The sequence below is a fragment of the Salvelinus fontinalis genome, unplaced genomic scaffold, assembly GCF_029448725.1.
Source record: "Salvelinus fontinalis isolate EN_2023a unplaced genomic scaffold, ASM2944872v1 scaffold_0856, whole genome shotgun sequence".
In the NCBI taxonomy this organism is placed as follows: domain Eukaryota; kingdom Metazoa; phylum Chordata; class Actinopteri; order Salmoniformes; family Salmonidae; genus Salvelinus; species Salvelinus fontinalis.
This window is the reverse complement of record NW_026601065.1, coordinates 59,214-76,085: the sequence shown is the minus strand read 5'-3', so window position 1 is coordinate 76,085 and position 16,872 is coordinate 59,214. Positions and strand designations below refer to the sequence as shown.

General features: G+C 41.9%; 3 protein-coding genes across 3 annotated transcripts; all 3 read right to left on the bottom strand.

The window, feature by feature from the left end:
- Positions 1-222: 222 nt before the first annotated feature.
- LOC129847464 (protein jagunal homolog 1-B-like) lies at positions 223-3,203 on the bottom strand. Its single transcript, XM_055915263.1, has 2 exons — positions 3,122-3,203; positions 223-530 (listed from the first exon to the last, which is right to left on the bottom strand). The coding sequence occupies exons 1-2, from the start codon at positions 3,201-3,203 to the stop codon at positions 223-225; spliced, it is 390 nt and encodes a 129-aa protein (XP_055771238.1).
- A 380-nt stretch (positions 3,204-3,583) lies between these two features.
- On the bottom strand, positions 3,584-13,751 carry LOC129847462 (adhesion G-protein coupled receptor G7-like). The gene is made up of 17 exons (XM_055915261.1): positions 13,715-13,751; positions 13,033-13,159; positions 11,552-11,718; positions 11,208-11,312; positions 10,982-11,091; positions 10,280-10,423; positions 10,075-10,160; positions 9,830-9,967; positions 9,501-9,610; positions 7,598-7,770; positions 6,923-7,075; positions 6,657-6,769; positions 5,760-6,091; positions 5,408-5,489; positions 4,860-5,018; positions 4,418-4,577; positions 3,584-3,796 (listed from the first exon to the last, which is right to left on the bottom strand). Exons 1-17 carry the CDS (start codon positions 13,749-13,751, stop codon positions 3,584-3,586), a joined length of 2,409 nt encoding a protein of 802 aa, XP_055771236.1.
- Positions 13,752-14,890: 1,139 nt separating this feature from the next.
- Positions 14,891-15,320, bottom strand: LOC129847463 (protein jagunal homolog 1-B-like). Its single transcript, XM_055915262.1, has one exon. It carries the CDS (start codon positions 15,318-15,320, stop codon positions 14,985-14,987), a length of 336 nt encoding a protein of 111 aa, XP_055771237.1. The 3' UTR covers positions 14,891-14,984.
- Between the last annotated feature and the right edge of the window lie 1,552 nt (positions 15,321-16,872).

The window sequence follows — 16,872 nt, the reverse complement described above, 5'->3', positions numbered from 1 at the left end:
GGCAGCCAGCTCCATAGATCAGGATGAGATATAAAGAGGATGGGTTTCTAAAGGCAGCAGGACAGGTCAACATTAAACCCTGGAGTCTCAGACAACTCAAGTCTTAATCTGTCCACAGGCTCCAGAGCCAGGAGATGAGATAATGGAGGTTAGAGGGTTACCAGGAAAACGACAGGGCAGCCTCCTGAGTGGTATAAAGGATTCCAATTAGTCCTACAACTATCAATTAGGGATGGTGAGAGGGGCGCCACCGTGGTGGTACAGCTGCTGGGCAACCGGGAACATCTCCATGCCCCCGTAGATGAGCGGCACTATGCAGAAGAGACCGGCACTGATCATGGAGATCACCAGGTAGCTGATGTTGTTTTTGGGCAGGGCCATGAAGCTGAAGAGGGAGGGGATGATACCGAGCAGGTAGGGGTACTCCCACTGGTAGGGAGCAGCCACCACGCTGTGGGACACTAGGTTCAGCTGGTTCACCGTCACCTGGGCAGCTAAGAGGAGCCAGATCATGTGCACATTTAAAAGGGCTGATGCGTAATGTCAGCCCTTCTCTCACTGTTACCAGTCAGTGTACATCCTGAGAACCCTCCGCTAATGTCAAACATGAGGGATGGTTCACACACAACAGGTGTAAGTCATCACATCACTGAGATGTGATGACTTACTCAACTCTAACCAACATGCAAAATAAAAGTATACAGTCTGTCTTTATGTGCATTCCAACCAGGTGGGTGCATGGCACTAATGAAGGCTCAAATGCTGAACTCATTGTTTTTAATAATAAACCCTTTTTATTGAACTGTCACTTTTTTCCCTATAATAGTGGGCAAAATGTTTCGCAGTTCTCTAAGAATGTACCCCTAAATGAACCTTATGAAACAAATTAAAATGGAATTATTGAAATTAGACATACTTAAGTGACAGTGAATATGCTCAGTGTTTTCATAAACATCTCTATTTATCTGCACATTAATGAGGAAGACTGGTGAACAGTTTGGATGGACGTTCCACTGCCATAAGAAATGATCTTCCTTTAGAAGAAGAGTTTGGCGCCACCACACGGCAGTTGAAGGTAGACAGAGAGGACTCTGCTTCAAAATCAAATCATAATGTATTTGTCACATGCTTTGTAAACAACAGTTGTAGACAAAACAGTGAAATGCTTACTTATGGGTCCTTTTCCAACAATGCAGAGTTAAAGATCAAACGTAGAAATAGTGACAGAAGGAATAAATACACAGTGTCATGCATATTTGGGGGCGGCAGCATAGCCTAGTGTTTAGTGTTGGACTAGTAACTGAAAGGTTGCAAGTTTGAATCCCTGAGCTGACAAGGGGTAAATCTGTCGTTCTGCCCCTGAACAAGGCAGTTAACCCAAATAAGAATTTGTTCTTAACTGACTTGTCTAGTTAAATAAAGATAAAATAAATCAATATTTCAATGCATTGAGACTTGCATCCCACTGCTGGCTTGCATCTGAAGCTAAGCAGGGTTGGTCCTGGTTGGTCCAAGGATGGGAGACCAGATGCTACTCGAAGTGGTGTTGGAGGGCCAGTAGGAGGCACCCCTTCCTCTGGTCTAAATATCCCAGGGTAATGATTGGGGACATTGCCCTGTGTAGGGTGTTGTCTTTCAGATGGGATGTTCAATGGGGATCCTGACTCTCTGTGGTCACTAAAGAAACCATGGAACTTATTGTAAGAGTAGGGGTGGTAACCCTGGTGTCCTGACTAAATTCCCAATCTGGCTCTCATACTGTCACGGTCACCTAATCATCCCCAGTTTACAATTGGCTCATTCATCTCATCTCCCCTCTAACTCTTCCCCAGGTTGTTGCTGTAAATGAGAATGTTGTCTCAGTCAACTTAACTGGTAAAATAAAGGTTAATGACTAATGGTATTAATGTGATACACTGCTGGTTACTTAAGGAGTAGGGTTGCAATATTCTGGCAACTTTCAATAAATTCCCTGTTTTTCCAGGGATTCTGGATTTCCTGCTTATTCCTCCAACCAGGATTTTGGGAAAACAATGTAATTTATTGAAAGTTCCTGTAATTTTGCAACCCTACTAACGAGATATCCTAGCTGTCATATATAGTGACAATATCATTGCCTGTTGAGGTAGAGAATAACCAAATCATATGTAAATAAGAATTTGTATAAACTGTACATCAGACTTTGTTTGAGCAGCACAACACAGATATACAGTACAGTGTGAGCCTCATCATTCCTGGTGACATCAACATCACCCCTTGAGGTCACAGCTACATTACCATCAACATCAACTCACATTGAACTTTCCAGATTAACTGACCTTCATGTCCTAAAGAAATGATGGACTGTCGTTTCTCTTTGCTTATTTTAGCGGTTCCTGCCATAATATGAACTTGGTCATTTACCATGTAGGGCTATATTCTGTATAACACCCCTACTTTGTCAGACTACAACTGATTGGCTCAAATGCATTAAGGAAAGAAATTCCACAAATGAACTTTTAATAAGGCACACCTGTTAATTGAAATGCATTCCAGGTGACTACCTCATGAAGCTGGTTGAGAGAATGCCAAGAGTGTGCAAAGCTGTCATCAAGGCAAAGGGTTATTTTAAAGAATCTCAAATATAAAATATATTTTGTATAACACTTTTTTGGATACTACATGTTCACTTTGCTGTGCTCTCTCCTGACCTAAGGAAGTGGATGAAACAGGAGCCCTGGGTGAGATGTTTCAGCTTTCTTCTTGCTTGCTCCAGTCCCGTGGCTAGTTGAGTCAGTATTTGGTCATGCCGCCACCTGAATTGTCCATCGGTCAGACCTGCGTGGCAGGAGGAGAGCACGTGCTCCAAGTTGGCTGGTCATCCACATAGTGTGCAGCTGTCTGGGCTCTCTGCCAACCCCCACGTGTGAAGGTTTGTTGGTGTGGAAAAAACATTGTACACAGAGCAATGCGGAAACTTTATTAACTTCCCTTCCATGTTCCAGGTGAGTGCTCTCTCTCACGCTCCCCCAGCATGTCCAGCTGCCGTGTTTTTTCATGGCTACGACTCAGACATACCTTTCTTCCTCAGCCTTTCATACCTCCCTCTGACATGCCTGCTTTCTTCCTCAACCTTTCATACCTCCCTCTGACATGCCTGCTTGCTCCGCTGGTTGATCACTTGCGACCACTGACCTCGATCTCTGCCTGGCGAACCCTCTCATCCTTGATCAATTTTAAGTGCGTCCCTCCGTACCTCGGTAATGACCAAATGTGGCCCGAGGGGAACATTTGTTTTACACCCCTGGGCTACACTGTCTAAATCTATTTACAGAGATATTGTGTAAAATAGTGTTTTTTCTCACTATGAATAACTACACACATCCGCTTAAAAGAGAATAATCACAGATTTATTTAAAACATGAACATTTTGTAAAGAACAAATGTTCAGGATATACAGTATTTATGACAAAAAATCATTGTACAACACACCTTCTGAGGGAATTCACAGTGAATATACATTGATACAAAATGTTGTGTGCATTATATTGTAGTAGTGGAGTTATATGAGATATTTTACAACAGAGTTTGAACTTGCAGCCCATCAGTTAGATGTCTGTGAGGACCAAGGTGGAAATGACAGATCAGTGTCCAGCTGTGTGTATGATTCAACCTTTTCTCTTCGCTTGCCTCGCCATAGACTGAACTTCTTAGTGTGAAGAGGGATCCCAGTGCTAGAGACAGATTTCAAAGCACTTAACATATTTTTCTTGAAAATTGCTGTTCTTGCTGTGAACAGAATGAAAATCTGCAAGCCCTGTGTAGCGAAAACAAAAACGTTATTAAGTATTTTCAGGAACACACAAGGACAAACAAAAGGTAACGTTTCCATAAAGACCAGCTCAATTTTTTTATGATTATTAAGTGTCTGATTTCAATCATGTCTGGATTCTGTGGTACAATAGTACACTAATATTTATAGTTTATATTTGAGTCATTGTAACATCCTGACCAGAGTTCTTATGTGTTTTACTTGTTTAGTGTTGGTCAGGACGTGAGCTGGGTGGGAATTCTATGTTGTGTGTCTAGTTTGTCTGTTTCTGTGTCCAGCCTAATATGGTTCTCAATCAGAGGCAGCTGTCAATCGTTGTCCCTGATTGAGAATCATATATAGGATGCTTGTTTTGTGTTGGGATTTTGTGGGTGATTGTTTCCTGTCTTCTGTCTTTGTGTTCTGCACCAGATAGGACTGTTGTCGGTTTTCACATTTATTGTTTTGTTGTTTGTAGTGTTCACATATTCTTTATTAAATTATGTTGAACACTAGCCGCGCTGCGTTTTGGTCCTCTCCTTCATCCCAGGAAGAAAACCGTGACAGTCATTTAGCAGACGCTCTTATCCAGAGTGACTTACAGTAGTGAGTGCATACATTTACTACCTGAGTGGTGGTGAGTACACAGAAGGAGATGTTGAGTATGGTGTACATAGTCTCGTTCTGTGTAATGAGCAACAGATAGCCCAGGATCCAGGAGAGACCGAGCACCACAGCCAGAGAAAAGCTACTGAGGAACTTCTTCTTCATCGATGTGTGTCTTGTACTGGGAAACATAACCAACATACTTAGATTGCGGTAACAGACTGCTGTAATGCTGTTGTATAATAACACTATGCTTCCATTGACTGAGTGGGTTAGAGCAGGGTGCTCATTAAATTGTGATTTGGTTACTAATGACTAATAATAAATACATTATTTATAATAAGCTTTTCATTGAAAGACAATTTAAACTTAACAAGCTTGTTAGCAGGCATTTAAATCAAGACTGATCTTTGTGACTCCACCTTTCTACTCTGTGTCCCCAAAATGCCCCCATTAATGTTACCTGGTTAAATGTGGGTTGGTCTTGCATGTTGTAACTACAAAACATACCAACACCACTGTGTTGAAGATAAGCATGAACGCCACAGGGATCAGGAAACCCCAAAACATTGGCAGCTTGAAGTCAAAGTTCCCCTTTGGATCGAGGGCAGCAAGCCAGCAACTGAGAGGTCAAATGAATGAGTTAGAGAGTGGGACTCTATGACAGACAAAACAGAGCGCCTGTTATTTGAATAACGTGGTATTAATCAAACATGGTGGGTGGCATGTATTATATGGTGGGTGGCACATGCATTATAAGTATGTATACAAAAACTGACAGGGATAACCTTTTACAGCATGAGTTATACAATTTTATAAATCATTTGACACACTTTAATTTAAAATGAACCTATTATGTAATAACCACAGAGGAGGTAAAAAAAAGCACAGTACTCAGGTGTAGTTGTGGTAGTATAGTACAGTACAGTATACAGAAGTAGTATAGTACAGTATAGTACAATCCAGTACAGACAAGTAGTACAGTATTAGTGTAGTACAGTATTGACTCACAATTCCTCCTGCCTGTAACCCAGTGGATCATCCACTCTGTAACTAATTCCTAAGGTGAGGGCCACCACAACCGCAGGCAGTCCTAAAGGACAGAGAATGATGTTATTTCCTGGTAGGTTTGCATGCAGCCATATACAGAGTATATACACTACACATACCTCCTCTAAAGACATATCATCACTATACAAGTTGCTTTTAAGTTCTATTTCAGGCTTATTAGAGCCTGAAAATACCCCTAGCATTAGTTTTGGTTCAAGGAGCCAAGGATCCAAGGAGCCAAGGAGCCAAGGGCTAATGTCAGCCAAAGCTTCAGAAACAACTAAATACTTTATTTTCCTCCATGCTGTCCTACCCCATCCGATGGCCACGGTATAGGCTGTGAAGTTTGACGGGCTGGTGGCCAGGCTGTTTCTGATCATCAGAAAGACATGTGTGGCGTACAGTGTGTTCCAGGTGAACGTCCCCAACAGGAAGTACTGCAGCAGGACTGCCACTGCAGTACAGGGCCCTCTGTCCCGCTCTGTGTGTGTGTCGGACGGGGGGAGAATGTTGTCCTCCTGTATTTCAGGTTTGCCCAGCTGTTTATGAGGGTTGTCCACTCCCAACATGAAGAGGAGGGTGAAGATCAGGAGACACATGCAGACGCTCACTAAGAGGACCGTTGGGTTGGTTTTGCGTGATTTCCTGGGGATAGGTGATAGACAACAATATGTTAGGGATGTTAGAAGTGTAGATATGGATGTGTTGGTTCATTAATGGTGGGTTTCATAATGGTTTCACCTATCAAGTCCTGTTGGATCAGACAAGGGGCTTCAGCGATGCACCCAATATTTTTAAATGGTTCTGGAACCTTCTAGGATCTTACCGGGTAACGATCTGGAATGTTATTGTATATTTTGAATTGGTTCTGGAACCCTGTAGGATCTTACCTGGTTGTGATCTGGAATGTTATTGTATATTTTGAATTGGTTCTGGAACCCTGTAGGATCTTACCTGGTTGTGATCTGGAATGTTATTGTATATTTTGAATTGGTTCTGGAACCCTGTAGGATCTTACCTGGTTGTGATCTGGAATGTTATTGTATATTTTGAATTGGTTCTGGAACCCTGTAGGATCTTACCTGGTTGTGATCTGGAATGTTATTGTATATTTTGAATTGGTTCTGGAACCCTGTAGGATCTTACCTGGTTGTGATCTGGAATGTTATTGTATATTTTGAATTGGTTCTGGAACCCTGTAGGATCTTACCTGGTTGCGAACTGGAATGTTATTGTTAAACTCAACCCTATGATGGACATGGAACATCCCAATATGGTGATCCAGTTTAGCGCCTCAGCGTATTTAAAATCCCTCCTGAACGACTGTGGAAAGAAAATAAAAAATACATTTCAACACTAAGTTTCTGTCACAGTCATATAGAAAGTCATTGCCCTCATCGGTCTGGATCCTGCTGATGTAAACCATAGGTCAGAGTGTGGTCAGTAAAAGGGAGATGAAGGCAGCTAGCTACTCACCATCAGCACAGCGAAGTTAGTGGTGTGATTACAGAAACATCGCAGGCTGTCTTCTGAGTGGTTGACTTTGGAGCAGCCAAAGGTGCTCCAGTCTTTCAACGTGTAGTTCCATGACACGCAGGCAAAGTCATAGAGGGAGGCGTTGGGGACAACCTGAGAAGTGAGAACAGAAACAAACTCACTGAAAATCCTTCAGAAAAAGACATGCATTCACAGTACTCATCTTTTAAAAAATAATAATCATAAAGTAAATTGTGAAGTATAACAGGTCATTAAGCACATGTGGGGGAAAAAAATCATATCATGTACAATACAACATGTGCTTCCTTGTCCACTGGCAAAAAATATGCTTCCTTGTTCCTTATGGCTGATAAGAGTCAATGGATAACTTAGATCAAGGGTAGGCAACCCTGGTCCTGGAGGGCCACAGGCACATCATGTTTTTGATTTAAACGTCCTGAAAGACCAGGTGTGCTGACTTAAGGCAATCACTGAACTGATCAAATAGCTCAGTTGGTCAGATGTAGTGCCTAGTTGGAACAACATCCTGCAATACCTGGGGCACTCCAGGAACTGTGCTTCCTACCCTGTGACTTAGATAATGGATAACTTCCCATTGCGTTTCCAAGATAATTTGGACCACTATGCATTTACTGATTCCAAGAGAAATCTTACTGTGGGCTTGAAGAGCATCTCAACATGTAACCCAGACACCTGTCCCAGGTTAGCAGAGATGACCCTTCTGCTGGTCCCTGAAGAAGCTCTGAAAGCCCTGGACCTGAAGAACCGGTCGTTTTGGTAGAGTATAAAACCAATGTGGTTTGTGGTTTGTGTTTTACTATACAAAACTGAGTGGAGAGAGAGAGAGATACATCATTATAAAACTGTACATAGCCATAATATGACATTTGAAATGGCTCAATTCCTATGAAACTTTTGTGAGCGTAATGTTTACAGTTCATTTTTTAAAGTTGATTTCACCTTTGTTTATTATCTATTTCACTTGCTTTGGCAATGTAAATATATGTTTCCCATGCCACCCTTTTAAATAACTTCAGACCATGGTCTGATAAGGGGATCACTCTTCTGGAACATTGTTACGAGGAGGGAGTTCTTATGTCTTTTGATCAGCTGAAACAGAAATACCACTTGCCTAACAGGGACTTCTTTAGCTAACTACAACTACGAAACTTTATTAGGGTGTCTCTCAAGGGACAATAGAACCTACCTAAGATGTCACCTATTGAACAACTCTGCCACGCAGACCAACCACTGTTCAAGACCATTTCCCGTGTTTACGATGCTCTTATGTCAGGACTAACACTTCCTGGGCTAGATAAACCCTGACTTAGATGGGAAAAAGATCTGGGTATTGATCTTGATGAGGGTCTATGGAGTGACCTATGCAGGGATGGTGTTACATCCACATTGAACTCCAGATACAGACTGATCCAGTTTAATTTCCTCCATCAGCTCTATATCACCCCATTTAGACTGCACAAGTTCAACCCTGATATCTCCTCCCTATGTTTTAGATGTGGCTCAGATGAAGGAACATCAATCAATCAAGTTTATTTTATATAGCCCTTCGTACATCAGCTAATATCTCGAAGTGCTGTACAGAAACCCAGCCTAAAACCCCAAACAGCAAGCAATGCAGGTGTAGAAGCACGAACATTCCTCCATTCCACTTGGCAGTATTCAAAACTACACAGTTTCTGGCAGGGGGTATGCGATACCATATCCTCAATTCACGGGGTTGCATTCCCTTTAGACCCGGAGGTCTGTCTACTGGGCAACTTTACGAACACCAATCTTAGCCAAAGCCATACTATAAAGCTAACAGAAATATTGCTAGCGATTGCCAAGAAATGTATTGCCTTGAAATGGAAATTGGATTCCTCCCTGCCAGTTGCAATGTGGCTATCAGAAGTTAATAGTTGTATCCCACTGGAGAAAATTACTTACTGCTTGAGGAATAAGTTAAAGACATTTTACAGAATTTGACAACCTTTTATTGACTATATGGAGAATCTCCCCCCACATCACATTGAATGAATCTCTATATTATCCTTATATAAGGATATATATTTTTCACACGTAATGTATAATATGTAGCCTACGGCAGGTGACCATATGATCCAATGTCTCATTATTATTTTTTATTGTATGTTTGTATATATAATTATAATTTGTTTTATTTTTTCTTTCTTTGTTACGCTCGTCTGTTACTGTCACTTTGTCCTATTGTTGTCTAATATCTTTTCACTTTTGTCTTGAATGTTGTTAATTGGAAAATGCAAACATTTTATATAAAAAAACTTATAAATAATTGAGAGTGAGAGAGTGAGAGAGAATGTTTTTCATATCAGGACTTTATATACATGAGTAGCTTGACCTTGCCTTGTAGGCTTATCGTGAAAGCCAAATGACTTCTCATTAGTTTACTTATCCATATCTCATGTGACTCTGCTTACCTGATTTTGGCAACCACAAAGAGCAGTTAAGCGCTCTCTGTGAAAGCGGTATAAGGAAGCTTGAGTTTATACACTATGTTTGCATACCAACATTGGCTCACCTGGTGGGAATTTTATGACAATCTGGACATCAGTAGCACCTCCTTTGTCAGCTATCAGTTCAGAGGTATTAGTGTTGAGATGAATTCTGTTGGCCACAAAATTACCAGATCTTCCTGGAGACAGAGATTAAACTGATTTAGCAATTTAAAGCAGAACAATATAGTGTTACTTCTGTACTTGTCTGTAGAACAACAAATCAAATCCATACCAAACCTTATTGACCAACAGAGGAGAAACAAATGAAAAATGAGAAGATTTACCCAGTCTGTCAATACAGATATAAACTATCACTTTAAATGCCAGTATGTAGGTTCACTAGCAGTCCCACTCACCAGTCAGAGCAGTAAACTGGATCCCTACTGAGTCACTTGGTACTTGGACAGACTGGACTGCCAGGTTGGGCTGAACGACCAAGGACACATTACTGTGCTGGTTCAGGGAAAACTTCTCCAGGGTCTCTGTGAGGCTGGGAGAGAAACACAGAAAATCAGTGTACATGCACCATGCAGACATGCACAGAGGCACACGTACACACATAGACTCAAACATATGCTGAAACACAAACACACACACCTCTGGACAGCGTCTCTCTCCTGTGTACTCTGCTTACTGGCATTCAGCAGCTGACTGATGGTAGTTATAGCTGCCACTGCGATGTCCTGCAACATGATCAAAACCAGGGGATGACCTTCAAGTGTTCAAGTCACTGCAGAAACAACCTCATGTTTCTCTCCAGAACATGTCATAGTTCCCGACTTGATTTCAAAACATGTTTTACCTCTGTGATATTTGCAGACAGAAGCAGCGTGTTAGCTATCTGAGCTGCTGTGGTGATGTTGTCAGCTGACAGCTGCTCTGGTCGGGAGGTCAGGATCTGAGTACTGAAGGCTAACTGTAGTAAATCACCTGAACTGCTGGAGATCTGAATAGAGACAGAGAATGATTTATATTCATTTTATTTTTGTTTTTCAACAGAACATTTTATAAGTGGCAGCAACATGCTGAACTGTGAGTACAACTGTGGCACAGTTGGTAGAGAAAGGTACTTGCAATGCCAGGGTTGTGGGTTCAAATCCAAACAGGGGACAGTACAAAAAAGTACAAAAATATATGCAAATGTAATGTAAAACACAAGAAATAAAACAATTATGTTCCTCATCAACTGTCAAGCAGAATAAAGGAACAGAATACATGAACTGAAGGTAAACGCCAGTTGTTCAAACTGTAAGATTGATAATAACTGTAAATCAAATTTGATTTGTCACATGTGCCAGATACAAATGCTCACTTACTAGCCTTTTTCTAACAATGCAGAGGTAAAAAGTATGAAAATTAGCACCCGAGGAAATAGTAACACAATAAAATAACAATAACAAACCTATATACAAGGAGTACCGGTATTGAGGTTTGAGGTAATTGACCCGAAGAATGCAAAACCAAGACCGGTCATAAATCATAAAAAATATGCCTATTGACTTACATTTCCTTGAATGTCCCTGAGGGTTAATTCACACTGCAGCTTGTGAGGAGAACCAAACATCGGAGATCCAGTGTCATTCAAACATCTTGCTGAGGCTCTTGGTAAACCGACTGGAGGAACCAAGTTAAAAAGATACTCAAGGTTTTGTGTTACCTAATACAACATTAATTAGGATTGTAAAAGAAAAATTCATTTTTACCATTTCAGGTGAATAAAAGTAACATACCACTGGTTGTCTTCTCATCACATACATTTAATGAATAAGCAGACCAGCCAACTGTAGTTCTTGGGAAGGAGAATCCATCCTTGATGGTGGAATTGCAGAAATTCCCTATCGAATTAAAATACATTTCAACATGCAAACATGAAATATACATTCTGAATGTGAGATCCAGGTTTAGGTATAGCAATGTAGTGGTGTGTACTGTGAATGTGAGATCCAGGGTTAGGTATAGCAATGTAGTGGTGTGTACTGTGAATGTGAGATCCAGGGTTAGGTATAGCAATGTAGTGGTGTGTACTGTGAATGTGAGATCCAGGGTCAGGTATTGTGTACTTGTGTTTACTTACCCTCTGAACAGGTCTCTCCAGTCCACTCATCAGGACAGATACAAACTTGACTTTGCAGCTTACCACCGTTGATACAGACCAGAGGAGGGGTTGTGGTCGAGGTGGTGGTGGGAGAGGTGATGGTGGGGGTGGTGGGAGAGGTGGTTGGAGAGGTGGTGGTGGGGATTGTGGGAGAGATGGCGGTGGGGATTGTGGGAGAGATGGTGGTGGGGATTGTGGGAGAGGTGTTGGTGGGAGAGGTGATGGGAGAGGTGGTGGTGGGAGAGATGATGGTGGGGGTGGTGGTAGAGGTGGTGGGGAGAATTGTGGGAGAGGTGGTGGTGGTAGAGGTGGTGGTGGGAGAGGTGGTGGTGGGAGAGCTGGTGGTGGGGGTGGTGGTAGAGGTTGTGGGAGAGGTGGTGATGGGAGAGGTGGTGGTGGGAGAGGTGATGGTGGGGGTGGTGGTAAAGGTTGTGGGAGAGGTGGTGGTGGGAGAGGTGGTGGTGGGAGAGGTGATGGGGAGAGTGGTAATGAATTTACACACTATTATGTTTGGAAGTGAAGTATGTTCAGTAGTTGAAATGTCGGTAGTTGGAATGTCAGTTGCTGCCGTCTCGGTTGTTGGCGTGTCAGATGTTGGCGTGCCGGTTGATAACGTGCTAGTAGTTGGAAAGTCGGTAGTTGGAAAGACGGTAGTTGGAAAGTCGGTCGTTGGAAAGTCGGTAGTTGGAAAGTCGGTAGTTGGAAAGTTGGTAGTTGGACAGTCGGTAGTTGGAAAGTCGGTAGTTGGAAAGCCGGTAGTTGGAAAGACGGTAGTTGGAAAGTCGGTAGTTGGAAAGTCGGTAGTTGGAAAGTCGGTAGTTGGACAGTCGGTAGTTGGAAAGTCGGTAGTTGGAAAGTCGGTAGTTGGAAAGTTGGTAGTTGGAGTGTCGGTTGCTGGAGGCTTGGTTGCAGGTGTGTCGGTTGCTGGAGGCTTGGTTGCAGGCGTGTCGGTTGCTGGAGGCTTGGTTGCAGGCGTGTCGGTTGCTGGAGGCTTGGTTGCAGGCGTGTCGGTTTCTGGAGGCTTGGTTGCAGGCGTGTCGGTTGCTGGAGTGTCGGTTGCTGGAGTGTCGGTTGCTGGAATGTCGGTAGTTAGATAGTGGGTAGTTAGTAAGTTGGTAGTTGGAGTGTCGGTTAATGATATTTTGGTAGCTGGAGGGTCGGTAGCGGGAAGGTCGGTAGTTGGAGGGTTGGTAGTTGGAGGATCAGTAGTTTTAGGGTCGGTTGGTGGAATGTCAGTAGTTGGATTGTTGGTAGTTGGAATGTATATAATTGGAGTGCCGGTTGCTGGACTGACGGTTACTGGATTGTTGGTTGCTGGAGTGTCGGTAGCTGGAGAGTTAATAGTTGGAGTGTCAGGTGTTAAAGGGGCAGCAGTAGTTGGAGAGTCGGTAGTTGGAGTGTAAGTAGTTGGCGTGTCGGTAGTTGGAGTGCCAGTAGTTGGAGGGGGACTAGTTGGAGATTCAGGAGTTAAAGGGGCATCAGTAGTTGGAGATTCAGGGGTTAAAGGGGCAGTAGTAGTTGGGGTAGTTATGTCAATGGTTGTTGGAATGACAGATGATATGGTGAGATTCCCCTGTGATAAAGAGACTTAAAAATAAGATAATTAACTCAGTAAACCACATAAACAAGGATACATAGTGTCAGTTCCTATTATCATAGCAGATGATCCATGCTGTTCCAGTTTCATAGTCTGCATCAGTGTAGAAATGTTTCCTACTGTACTTTATGAGAGAAAGAAGTCATTATCACTGCCAATACATGGTCGACAGCTGAGACCTATCAGTAGTCTATTCACAGTCTTAAACAATGGCTTAGTGATACTTCTAAATAGTGTTTGGATAAAAAATAAATTCTGAAACAATGTCTTTATTGATGCTATTGTATCCTTCACAGCAAACAGACAAAACCTAAATCAATCATTGACTATAAAACAAACTAACATTCATTAACCACACCGTAAAAAATTTCATATATTGGTAATAATCCATTGACAATTTAAATGAATCAAAAAAAATTGAACATCTGGAGAGTGACAGCAATTTTCTTACGCAATTCTCAATCATACAACAAACTTAACAACATCATACATCTGAACATCTTAATAAATCACCCTGAATGAATCAAATATAGAGCAAGTCTTACCTGTAGCAAAGACAGCCATAATCCATAGCTCCTTCATCTCTAGTGTTTACAGTCATCCAGTGTCAGCAGACTGCACATTATTAGGACGTCTGTAGGTCTTATGCTACACTCCACCTATTACAATCTGCATTGAAGTTAATGATTTAGTGTTGAAATTAAGGGGAAAGTACTGTACATTGGTTTCAACACAATCAACGTTGTCAACAGGATCAGTAAAGACAATGACGCAAATTCTTTGAAAATAGATCAGACATGTCTGGATGAAAAAATAAGATACACAAGGATGGATACTGTGAGGACCAGTCAACCAATAGCATTACCCTTCTCTATGCAAAACATTCTTAGTTGCAGCTGGGAGGTAAAGTACATGTTTTGGTAAACAGAACAACTTTCCACTAGAACAGGTGTAATTAGATCTCCTGATTTGAGTTGAAGAATTAAACAAAGTCATGGAAGTGTCTTGGAGGTCTGGATTAGAATGTGAGGACACTAGAGGGTGTTCTTCTCTAGAACAAGGTTTCCCAAACTCAGTCCTGCCCCTCAGTTCTGGATGGCTCGTCTCATTAAGGCACATCATGCCCTAACCTAGTCATGGGTACGTCCCAATAATATCTCCTTCGTCCGGAAGTGTACACTCGTTCACAACTTCACCCACAAATCTAAAAACATTGGATTCGCAGAGGCATTGTCCAACGCAGAGATGGGCAACTGCTGAACTCAGTCGGAGTTTCAACTTACTGTTGAGAGTTGGAATAGTAAAATGCACAAGGTGCAATTTCAATGTTTGTTTGTGCATCAGCAGTTTTTCTCTTGTTATGTCAGTCACTTGACAGTCACTCAATTAGCCCACGTCAGCTAACATTTGTTTAGACTGGTAAGATAGTCTAGCCAGCGATCTAAACTTGTAGTAATCATGGTCGACACTCTCACTCAGATATCATTTAAAAAACTGCAAACATTTCTCTCCATCCAATAGTAAAGTGTAACATTTCAGGAAATTAGCTGGAAAACTGCATAACATCAGGTACACACACACAAAATTCCACTTAGGGCCCCAAAAGGCTAGGGCCGGCTCTGACTGCATGTGTGGGTATGGATGAGGTTACGTAGACCCGCAAGGCACTGCAGCCCCCTCATGATGAGTTCAGATGTTTTGTTGTCCCCACCCCCATCAAAGTTGCCTGTCCCTGGTCTAGTGGGAGTTTCTACCATATTTATTATTCCAGTCATTTCCTTTCAAATCAATGAACAAGTGCCAACTTGTGGACACCTACACCGCCATCACCATCACCAGGTACATGACGGACACGGCAGAGAAGCCGAAGATGAAGCGGTAGGCCTTGCCGTGGTGGTACAGCTGCTGGGCAACCGGGAACATCTCCATGCCCCCGTAGATGAGCGGCGCTATGCAGAAGAGACCGGCACTGATCATGGAGATCACCAGGTAGCTGATGTTGTTTTTGGGCAGGGCCATGAAGCTGAAGAGGGAGGGGATGATACTCAGCAGGTAGGGGTACTGCCACTGGTAGGGAGCAGCCACCACGCTGTGGGACACTAGGTTCAGCTGGCTCACTGTCACCTGGGCAGCTAAGAGGAGCCAGATCATGTGCACATTAAAAATGGCTGATGCGCCATGTCACTGTTACCAGTCCGTGTACATCCTAAGAACCCTCCGCTAATGCCAAACATGAGGGATGGTTCGCACACAACAGCTCACTGAGACTTACTCTGACTCTAACCGACATGCAAAATAGAAGTATACAGTCTGTCGCTATTTGCATTCCAACCAACGGTGCATGTTCCTAATGAAGGCTCAAAGGCTGAACTCATTGTTTTTAATAATAAAGAAACACTTTTTTATTTAACCTTTAACCCCTATAATAGTGGGCAAAATATATAGCAGTTTTCTAAGAATGTACCCCTACATGAACCTTATGAAACACATGAACCTTGAATTCTTGAAATTAGACATACATAAGTGACAATGAATATGCTAAAATTGTTTTCATACGGGGCCCTAGAGAGAGTGCTATGGAGTAGACGTGCTTTGCTAGAGCGCCACTATATTTTGAAACAAATTAATATTTATCTTAACCTCTCACAACCTTGTCACGAGAATTTTCAATCCCAATGATAATAACTATCAATCAATAGCTTTGACCAATTCCCGAGGTTTGTAAGACCATGAGTATAATAATAATTAGGCAAAGACTCAGCTTATGCAAAAGGTAAGTACAGTTTATTCACGAGAACGTTCTCAAGTCCACAATACAAACACAGTCTTTATAACACACACACAAACATGTTCAAATCTTAAGCTACGCCTTGCTCAGACAGTCTGTATTTTTCCACTACACAGATACATTGTTTCTTTAATCTGCAACATGTTTCATAATTTTCTGCAAGCCTAACAGTTTCTCCCCTCCACGGGTGGAGACAGAATGTCCTGTAAGGAACACAGTAGTCCAGTTTGTCTGTCGATAGCTCCTCTTATCATTTGTTTCCCACTTGCACCCTGCTTACGTACTAAAAAGGAACAAAAGGTCCTTGTTCTAATTCTGACTAAAACTACACACATCATCAGATTATAAATTTATGATTCTAATAAATTTCATACAATTATATGGATTCAGGGTGGAATATTTTAATCATTACTTTAAACATATAAATTCCATTATCAATCCACCCTTAATGACTGTTAATGGAATTTAATTCCTATTTGTTAGCAACCAATTCAATTAAAACACTCTGCCCATACATAAGAATTTGTAAGATACTTATTAGCATAAAATGGACAGAAACCAGTCTCAAAATCAATCAATCAATAGCGTTTATTCTCAAGAGTACTGATCATAGTACAATTTACATCAGGTTATATAATAAAACTGACGTCATAGGTTTTAAAATGTCCTTCCTCCTCTCGGATACAATGGCAGTACAGTTAGCGTTCTTATTTTGTCTGCCACCTGTTAAACAATCTGCAACCAGCCCAAGGTCTCACCCCTCCCTGGGTAGAGACAGAATTTCCTGTAAGGAACACATCATTCCAGCCTGTCTGAAGATAACTCCATTCTTTCTAACAAGGAACACATTATATTCAGCATTATGATTATAATAAGATTCATTCATCCATACAGTAACATAGTAGTATTCTGTTT